Source organism: Ornithodoros turicata, chromosome 10 (assembly GCF_037126465.1).
Source record: "Ornithodoros turicata isolate Travis chromosome 10, ASM3712646v1, whole genome shotgun sequence".
Taxonomy (NCBI): Eukaryota; Metazoa; Arthropoda; class Arachnida; order Ixodida; family Argasidae; genus Ornithodoros; species Ornithodoros turicata.
The window spans coordinates 19,034,717-19,056,362 of record NC_088210.1 but is presented as its reverse complement, the minus strand read 5'-3'; the positions used below and the strand labels follow the sequence as shown (position 1 = coordinate 19,056,362).

Below are 21,646 nucleotides of genomic sequence, written 5' to 3'. Positions count from 1 at the left end.
AAGGCAGCGTGCAGAAAAGCGTGAAGATTGAAGATCTGTATGTTATCATACTTTAGGATTACGGTTGTACCCGAAATGAGTTGAGGCACAGACTTGAGATGGAGAAGGGGAGATTTCTAGTGCGCCCGTACATTATGATGCGCCTTTATTGGATCCGATTCATTGGAGTGTTTGCCAGGAATGCAGCTCTTCCATGACATCGCTCATGGTTTTGCAGGTGTGCTTCTTATAATCCGAAATTATCTCGAGCGGTCCTGTGGTTATTCGGACATGCTGCTGCTCGGCAACAGTGAAATACGGCCAGGGATCCTGCCGGATGTTAGGGAGACTCCTGCAAAAAAGAAAACTAAATTCGCTACTTTCCAATCAGGACCCTGTCTCTTACCCTGTCTTGGCAAAGCCCGTCCACATTTCGATCATCTTCCGGCTGAGGATCACTTCCGCCGCGGTCCCGTCCAGGGAGGCGTTGTGTATCGGGGTCCCAAAAACGAAGTCGAGTTCCTGAAACCTCGGTGCGCCGATGCATGTATTGAAGGTGGAGAAGGTCGCCTTGTGGTCAAAGACATACGTCCGTACGTGGTTGCCACGTGAGGCAAGATACTGGGCGAAGCTCAAGACGGGGCAGTCGTATATCATGTCCGCCACCATGTCGTAGACCCTCGACATGTTTGTGCCGTCCCTACCGTAACGGCTCAGCAGCTTGCCACCTTCGTCCGCCCTGTCGATCTTGTACGCGTCGAAGATCATGTTGACCGCGTTCCTGACAGATTCTGTGCCCTGACCTACTTCCACTGATATGGTGGCTAGGAGTACGCAGGCTTCGCTGGACGTGCTGCCGATGAGGACGTCCTTTTTGTTGATGTCGGTCGTTCTCGCCAGTATCCAAGGTGGCTCCAGCAGAGGAACGGTGCCGTAAGATGGTCCGAAATAAAGTTTGAAAGAACGGCCGAGATCTACGAGGCTTTGTGCTGGAACATTCTGCAGGCACTGGATTAGATCCGTTGTCAGCGTATTTGTGCACTGCTCCGCGCTAGAAATCTGTAAACTGAAACCAATTAATTACTCAAAAACTTCACTAAGTGTCCATGTGTGTTTTTTTTTTTTGCAATATTTTTCGCTGAAGGTCCCCATGCGTAAAACAGAAGTTCCATAAGCGTGCGAAGTAAAAGTTAAAAGTTAAGATGTTTATCTTATCTTATCTTAAAATTATGAAGGTACAAAATATTTACGATTTCCTCCTGCTAAAAACATACCTTAAGGCTGTAAAATATAACAATACGTTAATCTTGTCAATATGCAATCTACAACGTCGAATAGTTAGCAAAACACGTCAGGATCTATTTTGGAAAGTCCCAAGGACGCGAACAATATGCGGAGATCAGTCGCTACCCCATAACATCGCAAAGCTGTTGAATTCTTATTTAAAAAAGGGAATTGATCTTAACTCCATGTCGGCTGTTGCACTACGGGCCATGTTTATGCTCTAGTGTTATGTTTATTGTTCTAGTTAATGATGTATCTTATTTTGCTTTTTTTTTCTATTATGATGTCTAATTTTCTATGACGTATATATGTATTTATTCCGTTTCCTTGCTACACTATAGTATTTTTCACGACTAATATTGATGTTCACAATTAGTATATTCCGCTTGCTGTTGCTGCACTAAATCAGGGGGATGCGCCCTCGTCAAACAGCATGATGCTGTTTTTTGGCCACCCCTATGTAACTCTGACTTGTATTGAAATAAAGATGAATTGAATTGAATTGAAAAAAAATCTAATTAATGAGCGTATGCAAATGAGCCGCTCACTACTCAGTTCGTGGCCGATGTCCCAAGCATCCCTACCAAACAGAAATTTCTTCGATGGCGCCCCCTGTTCACGAATTATTCAGCCGGGGGATTTTCGTAAAACACCCTGTATTCAATACAGTGCCGGTAGATAGATAGAATCTATAGATTCTATCCACCGGTACTTTGTGAAGGAAAAAGATAAACAGGAATTAGTAGGTTCAGTCCAAACATAGAGCTTTCTGTATATAAGTAGTCATTTCTTCGATGTTCTCTTCAACATTAACAGCACGACGCGCCGATTTGCTGAAGATGGTCGACCTTTCAAAGCAGGAGCCCGAAGTCTCAGCGAATTTTGTGCAAGCTAGTGGCCCTACAGATAAAAAGTGGCGATAACAGAGTGGCGACTGTGACGACTCTAGCAGCAGTGTTTGGCTTTAGACAGGTCAATGAGGCGCCAGACGCAGTTTACGCGAAAGACTTAGATGCATGGGCACAGCGCTCCCTCCTTTTTGCATGCCATATGCTGGGCTCTGCCGGGAGGAATACGTTTTTATAAATCCCGGGATCAGCTGGTGTTATAAGTATGTAACTACGGTACTTGCTGTGGATGTTCCACACACGTCGTGGTTACTGGCTGCAGTTCCTGCCGTACATACATGCCCTGCAGCTGGAAAAGTGAGGGTCTCCACAACCGACACATTTCGGCTCTCGTCTCGCTACAAAAGTACGTGAACTCCAAAGGGAGTAAAGGCAGCCGTTACCCCCTTTCTACTCCCAAAGCACACCCTTTTGTTTAAGAGTCTGGGAGATCGAGAGCACATCCTTCTCCATTGCTCGCTCCACCAACGTTGCAGAACCTCTACGTTGCGTTTCAGTGTGTCTCCAAATGAGGTGGACTCTCGTCCTCTCACAATGTCATTTTGCTTGGTCCATGGCCCAAATCAGCCCACCAATGCTTAGTCCGATAGAGGCACTACAAAACTTTTGGGACACCGTAGGATTTCGGTCCTCACTGTGTAGGGAGTCACTATATTTCATCATATTCTGCAAGCAATGGGGTAGAGTATAGACCCTGGCGATGAAACTCCCCATCACCATAGCTAAAATACGGTTGTTTGATGTTTTTTAGTTTAGGCATCAAAATGTACAGATAAGTAGCTTCAAATGAGAGTTGGGCGTGCCGTGGTATAAGTCCCATGCAAATATTCCTCATGTGAGTACGGCAGTGGAGAGAGCGTTTTTCGGTTAAGTCCTTTGCACTTCAATCGAGCAGCGCAGTCGTCGGGGCAGTACAAGAAATGCGTACACTCACAAATGCGTACACTCTCCATTGGGGTGTCACCCCAATGGAGAAATGCGACACCCTGGTGTTCCGTAAGCTTTTGGCCCAAGCTGTACTTCTGGCTATGTTCAGACGTGGACAGGTGAACATCGGCAAGAAGGCATTCATACGAGTGGGAATTCCCCAGAATACTCCAGCTGAATATGCTAGAAACGTCATAGCTTTCAGGTGTCACGTGAGAGCGAGTTCTCAATGTCGTGTCTTCACGTGCACCCCTAACCGGAATATCCTGCGACACGGCTACAAGATTTTCCTCAGCAGACGACAAGAAAAGACGCTATAGAGGTGTCGATCTGCCAAGTGTCGTCTGCTGAGAGCGCAGTACGCCATTCCCGATATTCTGGCATCCGTGTGGATGCTCAACATAACACGGGGCAGAAATTCAGCTCCGCGAGCAGATTTTTGCTTTTTCTTCCACTAGAATGTTCCGTGAGCATGTCGCTCGTGTGAAATACACGGTGTGTCGGCCACCTGACTGGGAAGTGTGAGCGGTGAGCTTGAAGAACGGTGGTGGGATTATCGATCACGGTATTTCTTTAGCACTACCAACAAGCAGACGCTAATCCACTCAACCACGTCGCTTTTACTCACTTCACAGCCATGTTCATTTATGTCCAGTGTAATACCCCTGTCACACGGGCATTTTCGATCCTGCTCGACCGAACCTGCTTGAACCCAATGCAGATCGGATGGTGCTACACGGCCGCTTCCAAGCAGGATCGAACTTTGATCCTGCTTGACTCAAGACAGTTCCCATAACAGGATTGAGAATTTGAAGAGGGCTCGACGGCCGCCATTTGCATCCTCGACCCCGGTGAACTGTCATAACTTAAGACGGACATGCGCGCGAAGCTACAAATGATGCTTACATCGGTTTACGATAAATTACCACTAATATCACCGTTATATAGGAAACGCGAAATTAATGAGTCCCGTTTATTCATTTGCACAAGTCAACCATTCAATGCGCATTGAAAGTGGCCGCGTAGCAGCGTCAAAACTCGAGCGTGCTCGGGAAGTTCGATGCAGATCGGATTCGAGAAGGATCGAAATGCCCGTGTGACAGGGGTATTAACCATGTTCTGAATTCAAATGAAATAAAATTTTATCGGTACATTATTGACTATATCGGTGCCTATTATCGCTATGGGGTCCATACTTTTTACTGTTGCCATGCTTCGCCGTCTGACGACATCCCCGTGCAAGCAATATGCCAGACACTTTTATCGGAAAGAACATATCGAGATGGCGGGGTATGAAAGCCCGTCGGTTAGGTCAAAACTATCACGCTTCCATCAACAATGCCTTCTGTCGACTGAAATAAAAATGTTTGCAACAGATATGACTGGTAACCGACTCAAGAGACGGATTTCTATTGTATTGGTCTCTGCGGTCTCCTGATCAGCCTCTCACTGATACTGAACTATTGCTTGTTTGTTTACCACTACTGAGCATCCGGACAGTGAGTCAGATAGTATTGTACCAGCCGGACCGGAACCCGGCGATAAGGTCCCGATTTAGACTATGGGGCCTATAAAACTGATGCATACCTCGGGACACATCATAACGCTTCTAAGGTAAGTAAGTCGGGGTAACCTGCTTTACGCAGACCAGACATTTTGAACATCTCTGATCATTTTTTTGTGCAATGATGCCTTCGGATGATGCAACCCGCATGCAGCTAAATTCAAGATGTATTAATCATGCTACCGTGCCTCCGTCTAGGCCTTTGTCGCTTTCAAAGCTGGCCGTAGAGTCAGAGCAAATGTCATCCTAAATACGAGAGTACCGCGTTTGCTGGTATTTGTAATAGCGACGGTTCAGCAAAAATAGCTAATCGTGGATATCTCCCTCACCAGCAGTTCTGCGACTTGAGCTGTGTGTCCCTCTGGACTTCTCGAGGGTTACTGCTAGGAAATATTTTATATGCTCCCTATAGATCACCACTGACGGGGCCGCTTAAAGGTCGCGGTTCTATAATATTAAGCGCTTTCAACTGATTTGAACTCAATTTTGAACTTAAAAACAATGCGAAAGACAGTGCAAACTTTTCATTCCAACAGATTTTCTCTCTGAGGCAAACCCCAAGAGTGAAGATGCGTCTCGTACTGATATTCGCCACTTTGGTTGCTGGTAAGTGAATAACACGCGTCCTCTAATTATTATTATCACGTTTGAATACCCCTCAGACACATCGAACTACTTCTTATTCTGAAATGCCTCCGAGGTCCCTTTTCTGACGAACATTCGATATGCTGTATATTGTAACCTTGTGGTTGTCCCGCAGGTGCTCTGGCAGTGGAGGTCGCTCCAGAGGAGACGCCATTCGCGAAGAACCTCCGACAGGAGGTGAAGGCTCTTAACCTGGACCCTCTCTCGTTGCCCGATCTCGAATTCAAGGTAGATGGGCCCAAAGACACGAAGGTGAAGCTGACCCAGGGAAAGGCCGAAGGACTGAGCGAAGTCGTCACGCCCCATGGTCGTTGTTACAAACGCAACGATGACGTGCTATGTTACGTGACATTCAGCGGCCTCCACGTCGCCTACAAGGCTGAAGCTACTAAGCCAGAGAAGACCTTCGACGTCCAAGTGGACACGGCACACAGCTTGCTCGAAGTACTCCTCGGGGAGACCACAGGTATAAATCTTTATGCGTATGTTCATGCCACGACGAAACATGTACGAATGCAGCATGGGCTCCACTTGTCTGTGGACCACAATTGACTGATAGGGTAGCGCGGTAGCGCGCTTGTAGGTTGGAGGGACGACTGTCACGAGACTTTAGTTGGGTCACTGCCGTCAGCGACGCCGTACACGGTGATTAAGCGCGCCCCACTGGTCGAGCCGTTCTTGCCTATAGACGACTCTCTGTTTACAGACATGTGACGTCACGAGAAGAGTGGTTCCAGGTTATATTTTGCTGCGGTGGGGAGGAAGCGGGAACAACGCGTCGGCTGATAGGCTGATAAAGCTAATAGTGCTCACCAGCATGCTTTGCGCGGAGGCGTTACGTATTCAATGACGTAGGGGCGCAGGTCATCTATACCCCTGTTACTCGGGCAGTCATCAATTCCCGATCCTCAGATAAACAGAAAGTTATCTACTCTTTGTGTAGGCCACGCTGTATTATACGATATGGGGCATTTTGTAAATGAAAATATTGAACGGTTGCCATCAGCGTGCAAACCCAGTCACTCCTATCTGTGTTTGGCAGATAAGAACGTTGTGTTCGTGAAGTTTGTGGAGTGCCGGGTACACTGTACACGCGAATATATGCTTTGGAGTACGCCCTTTAGTCGAAAGCAATATTCCTCTTTAATAGAACATATAGGGACGAAAGACTTTAACTTGCGTGTTCTTTCGCAGACGGAAAAACGGAACTGAAGAACGTCCGTGTTGTAGCTCTGCACCAATACGTTAGGGAGCCAGTGGAGTTCGGAGACAGCAGGGAGGAGACCGTTCTCTTTGACGACGCACTCAAGGCGGCTCTGGTCAAGGAGCTCGACAAGGTCACTGTCACAGGACCTTTCAAAGATGCCCTGAAGAAGGCATTCGCTCAAGAACCCTTCCCAACAAAGGAGGAAAACGTTAGCTTCTACGTTGTTGTTGAGTGATGTTACACTGAACATATGAAAGGTTAAAAGGACACAGGATGGCCTGCAAGCACGTGTAATGTTGTAACTAAATAAAGTAGTAGTAAAATAAAATAGTAAGTCTGGTTTCTTCTCTGACGCGTCGTTGTCCCGAACCACTGTTGCAACCAGAGGAAGGCCCGAAGCGATTTAAGTTTTCCACTGCTCACATATTTTCCGTAGTCCTTGACACCCCACGCTCACAAAACGAACTCGTTAACAAAAAACATTACTGTGCAAACATTGCAGCTAAGTTACTAACAAAGTACCGTTAATAAAAATGAAAGTTTCTGAGCTACTTTGGAAAAGTACCGAGTTGCTACGAAATATACACCTTTTAGTTATTGTCGTTTCCATATTTAACTCAAATATTGCGATCTCACTACGGGCGGTTTCAAGACTTTTTATAATAGTTTTGATAGACCAAATCCATAGCAATATCGCATAATACGAAAGGATCCTGCTTTTATGCACATTTTTAGGAAGGATCTCGTAAGAAGGCTCTTGAACGGAGAAAACGGAATTGTCCTTTACCCAGATGTTGTATAGAATCGCGCCGAATTTTAATCCTGTCCCCTGTGTCATTATAAAGACACTGCTCGTCGCTATGATGAGCATCACCCCGCGAATGTCCGGCGAAAATGTCCAGGATTTGTAACATTTACCGCGTAACAAGGGAGTCAGATGTGCCGTGCGTGTACATCCGGCGGCCACGCGGCTCTCGTGTCAGTGTAGGGCAGCGAACAAAAAGGAACTTTGAACTTTCCCCAAGTTACTTTGACAAAGTTGCCCTAAAAAAAGGAGAGAGTTCAAGAAGTTCCTGGAGCTCAAAAGCAACGAGTTAGGTTCGACGTGAACAAACGTGAAGTCTTTCTCCGCAATTTTCCCCGGCGAAGTTTTCTTTTACAGTCAGACCAGACGCCATAGCATATAGACTGCTTGCTAGCATATAGTTTGCTTGTCGCCCGCACGCATCCTAGTGGATACGCAGTTGTGAGCATGGGAGCCCACAGCGTAAGTTTTTGTAGCTGTCTCTATGGGCAACGTGCTAGGCCTAGAAACCAGTGCTCTTCACATTGTTTGAGAACGGGTGGGAACGACGGCACTGGTGTGGACTGCATCCCTTCCCCCACAGGTGACGCCACTAGTGACGCCGCTGAGCGAAAGGAAAGGCAGCGTGCAGAAAAGCATGAAGATTGAAGATCTGTATGTTATCATACTTTAGGATTACGGTTGTACCCGAAATGAGTTTAGGCACAGACAGAGATGGAGAAGGGGAGATTTCTAGTGCGCCCGTACATTATGATGCGCCTTTATTGGATCCGATTCATTGGTGTGTTTGCCACGAATTCAGCTCTTCCATGACATCGCTCATGGTTTTGCAGGTGTGCTTCTTATAATCCGAAATGATCTCGAGCGGCCCTGTGGTTATTCGGACATGCTGCTGCTCGGCAACAGTGAAATACGGCCAGGGATCCTGCCGGATGTTAGGGAGACTCCTGCAAAAAAGAACTTAAATTCGCTACTTTCCAATCAGGACCCTGTCTCTTACCCTGTCTTGGCAAAGCCCGCCCACATTTCGATCATCTTCCGGCTGAGGATCACTTCCGCCGCGGTCCCGTCCAGGGAGGCGTTGTGTATCGGGGTCCCAAAAACGAAGTCGAGTTCCTGAAACCTTGGTGCCCCGATGCATGTGTTGAAGGTGGAGAAGGTCGCCTTGTGGTCAAAGACATACGTCCGTACGTGGTTGCCACGTGAGGCAAGATACTGGGCGAAGCTCAAGACGGGGCAGTCGTATATCATGTCCGCCACCATGTCGTAGACCCACGACATGTTTGTGCCGTCCCTACCGTAACGGCTCAGCAGCTTGCCACCTTCGTCCGCCCTGTCGATCTTGTACGCGTCGAAGATCATGTTGACGGCGTTCCTGACAGATTCTGTGCCCTGACCAACTTCCACTGATATGGTGGCTAGGAGTACGCAAGCTTCGCTGGACGTGCTGCCGATGAGGACGTCCTTTTTGTTGATGTCGGTCGTTCTCGCCAGTATCCAAGGGGGTTCCAGCAGAGGAACGGTGCCGTAAGATGGTCCGAAATAAAGTTTGAAAGAACGGCCGAGATCCACGAGGTTTTGTGCTGGAACATTCTGCAGGCACTGGATTAGATCCGTTGTTGGCGTTACCGGACAGCCGAGCCGGTCTGCGATCATGGTGGCGTTGTGGTCGAAGTACCTTCGGAAAGGTGACTCGCTCTGAAGTATTATTCGGGAGAAGTGCTTCCTCCAGTATGGGTTGCTGCTGAGAAAATGGGCGCCTACAGACCAGGCTCCGGCGGCACTTCCCATGAGCACGACGTTGTTCCTATCGCCGCCGAACTGTTCGATATGGTTGAGGATCCACTGTATGGCGAGTTGCTGGTCGCGGAGCGGAAGGTTTCCTGGAAATGTCGGAGCATCTGTGGGAATATAACAACGGGATGGAGTAGATTAGTCTGCCATTGACCTAGTGATGGAAAGGCCCTGAGGCTGGGACACAGACTGGGGCGGGAAGGATCCTGACGAGACCAGAGCGCTACAAGGGCTGGCCGAACAGAAAATAGCAGGGCGTAGATAATCCGAAGCAGGTATAATGATTTTAATGGAACGTACCAAAATTGAGAAATCCGAAGGCCCCCATTCGAAAATTTGGAACCACCAAGACCACGTCGCCGAGCGCAGAGAAATAGCGGCCGTCGTATCGGTTGTTGTCTCCAATCTACAGTCAACATAATGTCATTTGTGGAACACAGCCCCATCGGTTCTGTAGTAGTACCTGAAATTCGATGCCGAAGAGAAATACTACGACAGTTTTCCTGCAGCCTTTCTTTGATACAGACGTGCACGGCGTCCAGATATTCAGATGCAGACAGTCCTCAGAAGACTTGCCCTGAAGGTCACTTCGGAGACTGAAGAGGACTGGGGGTATCTGGGAACAGCCTGGTTTCCGTACCGTAGCGTCAATGACCTTGGTGAAACGTCCAGTTGGAACGGGCGCTCTAAACCTGTGCTCTCCTGCTGTGGAGTCTGCGAAGCTAACTCCAGAAAACGCAAACACTGATCTTTCTTCTACGGTGAAGGCTACTCCTCGGACAGTCCCATAATCCGGAACGTGCACTTCGATATGTTCGTTGGAGTAGAAGAAATGTTTCGACGCCATTATGAAAAGCACAGTTATGCCAATGCCTATGAGCGGAGCGATTACAAGCAGGGTTACCTGCAAAAGAGCAACAGCATCGGTAAGGGAAAGTCTCAGTGCCGTGATGCAAACCTTTGAGTGAACATGCTTCCTTCATTTAATTTGCGCAATTCGCTTTAACCCATGTGCAAGTGCTCTGCCCTAGTTCTGTGTACCTACGGCTTCGTCTGGGAGACTGAATGTCAATATTTCCCAATTTTTCATTCGTAAGTTGGAACAGTGGATGCACCGCTTGCGACGATTTTACAATACCGAAGACATGACTCATGCGGTTTGTAAGACAGCCGAAAGTTCCTGCTCATGTTTACCTCACGTGGTAGAGAACTCATGCAGCATTGATTGCTCCACCACTTGAAGTATAAACATTAGCAGACTATAGACGCGCGGAATTTACAGTATGCAGGGCCAGGACCTTACGATCTCTGCTCAGGATTCTACTCGGACCCTACACCAGTTGGTCTGTGCTACTGTCGGTCCCTGTCTGTATATCGTACCGAGATTCGCGTGCCGGTGACCAAATACGCTCCCACTCTTAGAGTCTGATTCTAACCACCATTGACCTTACGTTCAGTGAACGCTCCCGGAGCTCCCCTGAGCTCCCGGACGATACCGCGCTATGTTACCGCAGGCTACAAACCCACTGACATTTTTCCGAACGAAGCCGTCGATGTTTTCTTAAAAAAACGCAATTTGAAAGGGCGTCACTCGCAACAAGATAATTGGTACCGGGAACGTGTCTTAATTTTGTCGTTCATATCCGGGGACCGCATTGAGCCATACAGGAACTACGTGAGCCGCCTACCACGCGGTTTTTGGGTAGCCTGTTTCTGATATGGATGACATAGCACAGAACTTAAAACGACATAAGGCATCTATGCTTGGGTTACTGAGCGTCGCTCAAGCACAGATCCACGTCATGCGTTCACGTGATTTCAGCTTCCATCAGAAATACGCGGCAAATCACGCATCGCGCTTCCGAAGGCTTCCACTCACAGTCCCGTTTATTATTTGTTTCCTTATACAGGGTGTTTCAGTTAAATCCCCGGGCTAAATAATTCGCGAACGGGTGCACCAATCCACGAGCTTTCTTTTTTACAAGTATCTGTCCGATACCACCTACAAGCTGCACACCGTGTGAACGAATTGGAGCCGCTCATTATTTAAATAAAAATTAAAATTAGTTTCGTAAAAAAACGTAACTTCTAAAGCAGGGCGCTGTCGGCATTAAAATAGGTACTACCCCTTTTGGGACCTTCAGTGGGCACCTTTTACAGAAAAATCTGCCACCGAAGCGGGTCATTTGTTGCAGTAATTAATTGGTTTCGGTTTACGTATTTTTTTCGCGGCTGGTCGCGGCGAAGCGCAAAAGGGCGTATTTCATTGGTGTAATTCATTGGTGTAAGGACGTAATTCATTGATGGATAAGGGAGTGAAAGAGCGTCCTTTTGTGCTTCGCAGCGACAAGCCCCGACAAAAATACGTAAACCGAAACCAATTAATTACTGCAACAAATGACCCGCTTCGGTGGCAGATTTTTCTCTAAAAGGTGTCCACTGAAGGTCCCAAAAGGGGTAGTACCCATTTTAATGCCGACAGCGCCCTGCTTTAGAAGTTGCGCTTTTTTACTTAACTCATTTGCATTTTTATCCTAATAATGAGCGCCTCCCACTAATCCACACGGTGTGCAGCTTGTAGGTGGTATCGGACAGATACTTGTAAAAAAGAAAGCTCGTGGATTGGTGCACCCGTTCGCGAATTATTTAGCCCGGGGATTTAACTGAAACACCCAGTATATGTATTCCTGAATAACAGGTCTCAAAGTAGCTCACCTTTCTCTTGCCTTCCCAGTCTTGCGACGGGCCCGGTATCCCGCTTTGGTTCCCGAATTCTGTAGCACCACGTAGCAACTGCAGTGGCCGTGTGTCTTCGGTAGGGAGCGTTACGATCGCTGACGGCGCTCCGTAGTCTTCATTAAGCTGCCCTGAATTTTCGCCAGCTGTTGTGCCACCCTCAGTTGCTTGGGCCTCCTTTCCCGAATTCGGTTGGCCCTTCTGAACTGCCCATTGCGGAGCGTACTTCAATGAGGAGATACCTTCATCGTTCTTCTCTTTGGCTTGTAATGAACCTTGACTGCCGTCCCGCGTTCTAGAAGCATTCCGTGGTCGTTCACCGGTATCTTCGAACATGGTTTTCCTCGGTAGAACTGCTTCGTTGCCCTGCGGTGGCTTTCCGCGATCTTGTTCCCGCTCCTGCACGTCCAAGCAAGTCTCCGTCGAAACCGTACGTTGTAGATCGCGCGAAGACACAAGTCTTTTGTGCACCGGGGCGATGTCCTGCACTTGTTGTTCTGGTGTCGTAATGGTTACGGAGGCCTGCCGATCCGGATCCAGATCACCCGCCGTGGAATCGACTCGAATGCGGGGTGTACTTAGTGCCTCCGGCGATGCCGTGACAGTCGGACGCCTTGAACGTTTGGGGAATCTAACAGACTCCGTGGGGGAACGCAACTCGGACGGCCTTGTCGTCGATGGTTCGGTTCCTGACGAAGCGGTCGTATCCTCGGTGCCTCTTCCCCGGTTCTTCCTTTCTTTCTTCGATTTATTGCGATCCATCTATACTGGATGACGACGGAATTAAATGCGACTCTGTGGGCTTCAACCTGGTATATAGCTTTTACTATATCTCCGTTACTGTAGCCTTTGAAAAGTGCTAACTTACATGAAGGCAGATCAACAGTGACAATCTTGCGTTGAGAAAGTATTCAGCGCACCCCGAACGGACATCAAGGCCCACACAACAGCCTGTTCAGCTAAGCTCGTGAGGCTTCTTCTGGTGTGATTCCAACCTCGTCATGTACCTTACTGATGCTGTCCCGTGCAGCGTGCAAAAGAAGGTCATCATCGTCGTCGAACTAAAGCCTGATAAGTTCCGATTTCCCCGAGGATGAAGAAGAAGAAGTTCCGAGTGGCTAACAGCCATTGCTCTGAGGTGGAAGAAGTAGTAGTTCTCAGTAAACTTACCTAGCACCGCAAATGCTTTGAAGCTAGCTTGAGACATTGAGTGTGCACATTGCGAGGTATTGAGAACGCAGGCCTACGAGGCAGGCACCGGCTCGGATGCTCAGTCGGTAACGTTCTGGCTTGCTGAGTTCAAGATTGTGGGTTCGATACCGGCCGATGACGGCAGCGATGTGGGGGAGGTAAACATTGCTTCCAGCTGCGTCTACCGGGGCACGTCAAAAGAACCCCCAGGTGGCCGAAATTACCCGCTGCCCTACCCACGTGCGGCATGTCGCCACACAAATACTTCCCTTACTGTGGGGACGATAGCCAGAAATGCGTTCGCGTTATCTTCGATGCTGTTGTTGACGTTCATAAAGGGTTTGCTCTCCAGGGTGGGGAGGATCAACTGGGGACTGGGGACGCTCGCGATAGTCGTCTGGGGGACTCGGCTGGAAGACGCGACTGGGAGACAGGGCGCTCCTGGGCTAGTGGCGATAGCGCTGCTGTGCGCGGCATTATTGGCTCTGGATCTGACCGGGATGTAATAACGTCTCTGGATTTCCTATGTTTGCTTGGAGTGTCGTTCCTCGGAGGCAGAACGGAGGGCCTTCCCCCGGATGGGTTTCGCGTGCCTGGTGATGGCAGTAGGATTCCCACACTACAAATACTTACTAATACTTTACTTAGGCCCGGTTTCACCAACGCTGGTTAAGTTTGCACCGAGATCAAGCGTTGCTAAAACTTGAAGTTAACGCTCAATTCTTTTTTGCATACGCTAGTTGGTGACGTGATGAATGTTTCAGTAATAATAACTGCCTTTTGTGAAGCACAGTTAAGCGTCAAATTCAAGTTAAGGGACCGTTGACCTCGGTTCAGGTGCTAACCGGCGTTCATGAAACCGGGCCTTACAATGGCTTACCAGCACGAGAAAGAAGCACGACACAGGCTGGTTCTCCACATGGGTTGCAGCCAATTTTGGTGTAGTGGGGAATGAACAGTCTGACAGCGTCGCAGAAGCATATCTCACATCCAGGAGACCTATGAAAGTCTTCCTGCGTCGACTGTAGCTACTCGTATCGAGTGGGGAGTCAATGGATGGGAGGAGCAGGAGCGGAGACGGACATAACGTCACGAGAGCTCCGGCGCGGAACTTTGGACCACCAAGGGTCGACTCTTTCGACTCTCGAGTTGCTCGAGCCCATAAAATGAACGCACACGAAAAAAAAAAAACGCAACTGAGTACTCATGTGAAGAAGATCAAGGAAGGTGGGGGAGCAAATCAAGGCAAGTGCGACGGGAGGAATAGCTTGCGCCTGGGCGCTTTCGTGCCCTCTCCAGTACTTTTACGCGCCTCCGATATGAACATTTCGCTTTTAAGTGGCTCTAAGTGGCATCCGAGCTGCTGCACCTCCTGCATGAAGTCTACCTAACACGCGCTAGATGCCTAGCTCTATAGAGTAGCGTGGATGCAGGCTAGCTGGTGGATAAACTCCACGATAGACAAGCCTGAGCGATGGGCAAGACACGTAAACAACACAACACGAAGGCTCAAAGCTTGAGCCTTCGTGTTGTGTTGTTTACGTGTCTTGTCCATCGCTCTTGTCCATCGCGCCGCCTTCGTCGGACCTGCATATACACGGCTCTAACCCGGATGAGAGCTACTGCGTCGTTACCGGCAGTATATTTATTCTCTTTCGGAGCGACACATAATAGGAGGCGGAGTAGCTCCGTTGCCGCTGGCGTTCTATATTTGATACATCAAGAACTCCGTTTTTAGCTTTGTCCAAAGAGCACAAGTGTGTGTTTTGTTCTATATGTACTTAGAACCCTAGTGGTTTTGTATAGCACGAGCCATGGCCAATCTCCCTTTGCGGATCAAGGTCAATGGACGAGGAGGAAGAAGAAAGGGGAGGAAGAAGGCCCGTGTCCCATTCTAGCCCACCATACATGTCCCAGTCAGCCCTCCTTTCATTTGGAGTCTCTCGCACTTCCAGTTGGGATAGACCTGTGACAGCGGGTCTTTCGTATTTTCTTTCCCACTCGCGCCACTTTTACGCCCTCCCTGCATCATCCCCAGTCCACCCACCATCATCCCTGCTCCATCATCCATTGAGTGTTATCCAATCCCGAGTATTAAACGAAATCCGATGGTTGAAACGTAGATTTATGGATACCAAACATATGCGTCGAAACCTCTGCACGCTGCGCTCCCACGTCACGGAGTTATGGCACTTTAAATACGAGGAGATCCTTTCACTCTTGGCTCGCCTCCCCCTCACCCGATCTCGGTATGACGTAGTACCGCAGGGCACAACGAAAGTGCGTAGTTCCCCATCCTCATCACGACGTCTGTAAACAGGGACGCAGCCAACGCTGGGACGCGGTACGGCGATGTGCTCGGAACGCAAACGAACGGAAGCGCTATGACGTAGAGCCATAGAGCAACCGGTCAAAGCGTCACTTCCCGCCTATTTCATGGAGCTGCTCGGCAGCGCTTGGTGGGGGACTTGCGAATGGGAGATTTTTAAAACTCGGTAGCGTAAAAAAATAATAGGATGTGGGACCTCGCGGACGACGTGCGTGGAGTGAGGCGTACAGACCTTGCCAGAGTTCTTGCAAGTTCTTTCCGTGTGGTTTCTCAACCCTTTTCAGTAGCCCTCGTTCGCCACCTCCGTTACATTCTCCGTCCAGTTTTTCATAATCTACATACTCAATTTCAATTCCACAGCCCTGGCCAATCTCCCTTCTTGCTAATGGCCATTCTCCACGGAGCAGCAGAAGAAGGAAGACGAAGAAGAGAGGCTGACTAAGGCTAGGCTGTTTTAGGAAGAGGAGAAGAAGAAGGTGAGAACCCTAGCAGATGCTCAACTGTCCTCACATTCGACATGTCTATCCGAGAATTGGTGGCGAGGTCGTTCTCCGGACGCGATACAATACTGAGGTAGGACACCAGACGAAAGCGTAAACGTGCAGAGTTGATCAGGGATCCACTCTTGTCCCAAATACCGCATTCACGCCTGTTTAGTCCGCACGTACAAAATAAAAAAGAGCACTCGATACGGTGGTACGTGCTCGTCCTCGGAAGCAAAGGCCCTTCTTGTTTTGCAGAACCGTTAGCAAATCCCTGCGTGAACAAAGCCGATTCCAGCTACCAGCATCGCCGCATCGCTTTCTTTGCGAAATTCTCGAAAACGAAGGTTTCCATGTGCAGTGGAGTCACGCTGAACCAGCCGCGTTCCGTGCTGAATACGCTTCATCCAACGGTAAGGTTGTCTCTACCATAAGACAGCCACTTCTTTACAGCACATTCCCGGCTCTCTAACAAAGTACCATTGCGAACACACCTTCCCAGGAGATGAAGGACCAGTCGTTGCAGTAATTTGTGAATACGACTCGGAGGCATCCACAAGACACCAGTACTGCTACGACCTCATTGCTGTTGGTGGTCTAGGAACGGCGTTGGCTGTCAAGGACGCAATGGTGGTAAGTTGCCATCCTCGTGTCTCCCAAGAAATGGTTGCAAATTTCAGATGAGCTGCTCCATGCTCCGCCTCATGAAATAGAAGCACGGGGGGAAGTTCTTTCTCCGTGGACAAAAGTTGTCTACAGTTAATCACAACCACGTTTCTGCAGAAGGTCGATCACGACGTGTCACACCTCATGAACGCTAAAAAAGAAAAAAAAAGAATACCGAACGAGCCTTTCTGGCTTACTCCGATTCAGCTTGGCGGCGCCGTCTCGTACCCTAAGCCTCTTTTCGCCGTCGCTCCTTCGCACAGCTTTCATAATCCATGGCGCGCCCACGCAACACGTCTGAACCTGTCGACCACCACAGCTGAACTGCCGACGCGCCCACTCCTTCCCTCTTCACTCACCGCGCAAACCCTCCGCATCGTGCCTACAGACAGACCACGCCGCGATTCTTTCATGGCGAGGACAATAATGCTGACGCATTAAAAGGACAACATCTGGATTGAACGAGAAAATGAAAAGAGATTCACAGTGCGTATACACACCACAGCGTATATATACCTGTTGTGACTCCTAGAGGTAGTGCCCAACCTCTCCGCTCCCTACATGCGTCCACTCACACGAGCATTGACGAAACTCCCCAATACCGTCCTCAATAGCCTTGGCAGTGCTCAAAGCAGGAGCACCGTTGATGACTGAAGCGCGTGCCAGACGCACTACCGAAGCTGCTGAGGGCACCGCTGAGGAATCTGCTCAGTGAAAGCGAGTCCCGGTTCGACGCAGACAGATCAGTTGGCTAGCTTTTATAGTACCCACCCCACCCCAGTTAACGAGCGTACTGCGTACTTTCAGGAGAACAAGGAGATCGCTGGAAGAGTAGCCGTCATTGGGTGTGCCGAAGACGGACATGGAGGAGCGAAAGTGAAGCTTCTGACAACGGGCGCCTTCGTTGACATCGACGTCTTGGCCATGATCCACCCCACCAGAGAAGGCGCCCTCTTCGCAACCACTCTATGTAGCGCGACTGTGTGTCCAATGTGGTCGACACACAGAACCTTCCTCTAATTACATATTCTCACGGAATGCATCGCAGGTCGATGTAACCGTGCTAGGACGAAGGCGTTGTGATACGGACCTCTACTACGACATGTCTGCAAGTACAATGGACGCCGTGGTTGCCATCTACAACAATTTGTCGCTACTGCGTTCGCACTTCGATCCTGCTTGGAAGCTGAGCGGTAAGTTTCGGTGGTGGCGAAATTCGCCGCATCTCTGCACGTGCAGCAAAAGTAGAGGTGTGCGCGGGCTTACATCTGCATATCCGGGTAGACATTCTGGTTTGCGGAAGTGAGCCAATCACAGACGATTTCAAAGCTTGTTTCCATAGTCGACAAAAGCACGGTTGCGATTGGTGGACTTTCTTTCATCATTAATGTCTTAGGCACTTGAGGCTTTGTATGTATTTGTCCTTTCTGTGTGTTCCAGCCTCAGAACATCAATTGCCATAAGGCCCTTCATTGTTGCCTCACGTCGTCTAAGCGGTCAGGCTTTGTTTCTAGGCGGCGGTGAGCTAGCACAGCGCCACAAGGAGTCCTACGCCCCTGTAGCATTTACAGATAATCAAGTGGATACCGATAGCTTCCGAGAACCCTAGACTCGAACCCAGACACTCCCCCTAACATTTTGAGATTACGCCATATTTTTTCCAGGAGCACAAAAGTACACTGAAGTATCCTCCTGCATGTTGTGACGTCAACCCCCCTCCCTCCCCATCCGTGTAGAGCCTGCCACCCCCCCAGGGACGAAATTCAGCGTAAACCAGTTCGAATATGGTGCGATGCCCCCCATCAAGCGACATGCGAGATATGTACTCTGCCAGCCCTATGGTGAAATACAGGCAGGGTTACTTTGTACATTGAGACATTCCCATGTACAATCTAGGGATATTTCAGGGGAAATTTCTGATATGAGTCAGTGAGTAAAGGTTACGACCCTTTTATTCCGTTGGCACTTTTACGCAGCCATCATAAACAAATGCGGCACACCGGGAGTGATTCCGGAAGAAATGGCAATGCGGGTGCTCTACAGAGCCCACAAAGGAAGACACATGCCCTTATTATGCGAGCGCATAGTCCACTGCGTTCACATGGCTGCTTCTTCGCTTGGCTGTTCGGTGGAAACGGACACGTCCATTCCCTACTACGACATGTGGAACAACCACGCCCTCTGTAGGCGCTTCCTGGCTTACACAGAGCGCCCTGGTAAGTGAGTGCTCGTCTCCCCCTTGTCAGTATTCTGTCAAACTGACGTTCACTTCAAACTACGTTTTCATTGAAGAAGAGCTCTTCACTAAGGATCTAAGCAGGGAGTACGTCATCGCTGGATCTACAGACATGGGCAATGTGTCACAAGAAATCCCCAGTATCCAAATATTCTACAGCGTGCACGGTAGAGGCGAGGTCGCGGGGTCCTCTGTAGCCGACACTGTGCTGTCCACAGATGGCGCATACTACCGTACTCTCTCCTGTGCCCAAGCCCTAGCTCTCACGCTCTTGGACATTTGCGTGGATTCCGAATTTTTGGAAGAAGTTCGTAGGTAAGGCTTCCGCTCAATTGGATATGACCACTCTTTCAGGATGAAAATGTGCTGTCGTTTACGCAAATTGTATGGGAGTATTTCTATTTAAATCCAATGAATGTGAGTTCGGCGCCTTGGCCCTTCTCTGTGCCTGCTACTGACCGAGCACGACTGCCATTTGATATACCTAACCCAAAGTCTGCACAGGCTGTGACAGATAGAATGGTGGTCTACACCTAGATCTGGAGCGGCTATTTTTTATTTATTTTTTATTTTTTGCACGGGGCAGAACGCACGTTTCACCGGTCGATCCGGAGCGGATCCATTTGGTCTTTTCACATCGACTCGCTCCACGACGGAGCGCTCTATCTTGCTTTGCTTACGCCGAGTTCGGATGGCCGATCTGGAACGCTCTTTTTTCTTTGATCCGTCGTGCTTCACTCTTCGTTTTAGATAAACTCGCTTCACGACGGAGCGCTCTTTCTTTCTGTGCTGAGAAAGCTTATGCGGTCGATCTGGAGCGGCTTTCTTTGCTCCGCGGCAGAGCAAACATGTTTCACTGGTCGTTTTAGATGAACTCGCTCATAGGGGAACTTCCATAGGGGAACTGAGAACAAAAATTTTGGAAGTTGTACAGAAATCGTTTACATGCGGCAGCTTCATCGAAGTATTTGGTATTTGTATGCAATTGCAACGACCACGAGGTTGTGTCACTGTCACGTGACCCTATAACTACGGACTATGGCTACGGACAGCCCTACACGGTGGTTGGCGCTACAAAGCCGTATTTGCTCACATAATTGACGAACCTCCTAACCAAAAACACAGTTACATATCGTGTGCGCCAATAGACCTCTCCCTGTTTGTAAAACAAATGACGTCATAGTTTCGACAGCGCCACCAATTTGGTGAAGTCGAACTACGGTCGAAGCCAGCGGCGAACAAGGTCACGCTCGGAAGCCACGGTCTTGAGGGGATTACGATGGTCCCTGAAAGGGGTCCTACTTTTCTTGCAATAGGAAGCAGCGAACAAGTGCCCATTGGCGGAACCCAGCCCTCCCCTTCTAATTTGTTTCGGTTTCAGTCTGTCTGCCAACGTCACGATGACGTTTCTCGGGTAGAGGGCTATTACGCGGGGAAAACGGGAGCTCGCTCAACGCTACGGTGCCAGCCACGCTGCTGAAGTCATTCTACTTGGAATACCAGAAAAAGTTCCAGTACTTGGACGTCCAAGTTGGGGCGCGTGAATTATGCGAGTAAACATCATACTGCTTCAAAGTCAGGAGCAGTCAAACTCGGTCTACAAAATCCATTGATTTGTGAACAATTTTTCAGGAACTTTAACAGTTCGTAAATCGATGGGTGACTGTTCACGACAGCTTCAATGATTAAAGGAGGATGTTCAGCTCACGTCAACCTTAATAATAACACTGGAGAAAATACGGTCTCATTTTCCGAGCGCCATTACAGAAGCTCTTGGGGCCATGAGGAAATGGAGGAAATTGTAACTAAACAACATTATTCTGTTAGTTTAACACAAGGATTTTGCTCACTTAACATTCCCCCAGTGCCCCCAGGGTGGCTGTTACCGCGCTCGGAAAGAGACCGAATTTTTTCCCAGTGTTGTTATTAAGACTCACGGGAGCTGTACCAGAGGTGTTACTGTGGCACCACATCCCGTAGGTGATTTGTTACCGGCATGCACTGAGGTTGAACACTGCACCTTATGAAGGCTGTAACATTGTCATTGCATGTAAATTTTGTACGAGTGGCAGTTGTGTTTCTTAGCTGCCGTGCTTCGTCAACGTGCACCCTCTGTGAATACACCAGTCAGTGTTGTCCACTGTACACGTCGACATCCTCTGATGATAATGTATATGTTAATAGCTTTGTCATTTACCAGGAGGGGGTCCTTATTGTTTTTGTACGTAATGTGTTGGCAGCGAGTTCCAAAACAAGCGTGGTCAGAGCCTGGCGTCGCAGACTTCGAGTCCCATGTTGTGAAGCAAGCACTTGGGCGTTGGATGAGCTCCGAGGAGGACCAGCTGCTACAACTACCATTATATTTGTGGACTATTATTCTAATATATGTAAATTAAAACGTGGATTTATGTACTAAAATGTACGCAATGTATGCTGCCATCTAAGGTCTGTACCAGGGCAACAGTGTCTGTAGCCTGTGTTAAGCTGTGGATGATGATGACGCTAAGGACGAGAGAAAAAAATGGCATTAGTAGCAGCAACTGCCACAGTTCCCCTACTATGTAATAACGAAGAAACATAGGTGAGCGGAGGACAGATTCATTGCCTCGGTTTGCTGTTTTTGTTATCCTGATAGCGTGATAAAACAGGAAATTGAATTTATTATCCTGATCTGTCCGTCATTTCCTTTGTAGCTCCGTACATAACATATTCCACCACAATCATCCACAAAAAATTGTAGACAGCAGGCGATGTGGCATTATGTACAGCTCTATACACACCACGTAGGTTGCCGACCAGCCGGTTATTTGATGCTTGTGCCGGCTCCCAGTTGAAAGGCAATACCAACGGCGTTTCACCGGTCTTTTACCACGGGCAGTGTTTCGTGAAATTT

General features: G+C 48.7%; 4 protein-coding genes across 6 annotated transcripts; 2 read left to right on the top strand and 2 right to left on the bottom strand.

The window, feature by feature from the left end:
- Window positions 1-99: 99 nt before the first annotated feature.
- On the bottom strand, window positions 100-3,737 carry LOC135369748 (acetylcholinesterase-like). Its single transcript, XM_064603265.1, has 3 exons — window positions 3,727-3,737; window positions 386-1,045; window positions 100-331 (listed from the first exon to the last, which is right to left on the bottom strand). The coding sequence occupies exons 1-3, from the start codon at window positions 3,735-3,737 to the stop codon at window positions 160-162; spliced, it is 843 nt and encodes a 280-aa protein (XP_064459335.1). The 3' UTR covers window positions 100-159.
- A 1,423-nt stretch (window positions 3,738-5,160) lies between these two features.
- On the top strand, window positions 5,161-6,842 carry LOC135370256 (uncharacterized). The gene is made up of 3 exons (XM_064603962.1): window positions 5,161-5,268; window positions 5,423-5,773; window positions 6,502-6,842. The coding sequence occupies exons 1-3, from the start codon at window positions 5,232-5,234 to the stop codon at window positions 6,747-6,749; spliced, it is 636 nt and encodes a 211-aa protein (XP_064460032.1). The 5' UTR covers window positions 5,161-5,231; the 3' UTR covers window positions 6,750-6,842.
- A 1,192-nt stretch (window positions 6,843-8,034) lies between these two features.
- Window positions 8,035-12,917, bottom strand: LOC135370254 (acetylcholinesterase-like). 3 transcript variants are annotated; one of them, XM_064603960.1, is made up of 6 exons: window positions 12,718-12,917; window positions 11,829-12,616; window positions 9,577-10,017; window positions 9,414-9,519; window positions 8,320-9,220; window positions 8,035-8,266 (listed from the first exon to the last, which is right to left on the bottom strand). In XM_064603960.1, the coding sequence occupies exons 2-6, from the start codon at window positions 12,609-12,611 to the stop codon at window positions 8,095-8,097; spliced, it is 2,403 nt and encodes an 800-aa protein (XP_064460030.1). In that variant the 5' UTR covers window positions 12,612-12,616; window positions 12,718-12,917; the 3' UTR covers window positions 8,035-8,094. The 3 variants fall into 3 exon arrangements, with proteins under 3 accessions (XP_064460030.1, XP_064460031.1, XP_064460029.1); XM_064603961.1 differs by having other exon boundaries at window positions 11,829-12,611; XM_064603959.1 differs by having other exon boundaries at window positions 11,829-12,917.
- Window positions 12,918-15,831: 2,914 nt separating this feature from the next.
- On the top strand, window positions 15,832-21,184 carry LOC135370253 (xaa-Arg dipeptidase-like). Its single transcript, XM_064603958.1, has 8 exons — window positions 15,832-15,942; window positions 16,110-16,264; window positions 16,354-16,484; window positions 17,325-17,498; window positions 17,566-17,710; window positions 18,494-18,733; window positions 18,810-19,068; window positions 20,994-21,184. The coding sequence occupies exons 1-8, from the start codon at window positions 15,887-15,889 to the stop codon at window positions 21,052-21,054; spliced, it is 1,221 nt and encodes a 406-aa protein (XP_064460028.1). The 5' UTR covers window positions 15,832-15,886; the 3' UTR covers window positions 21,055-21,184.
- Window positions 21,185-21,646: the final 462 nt, after the last annotated feature.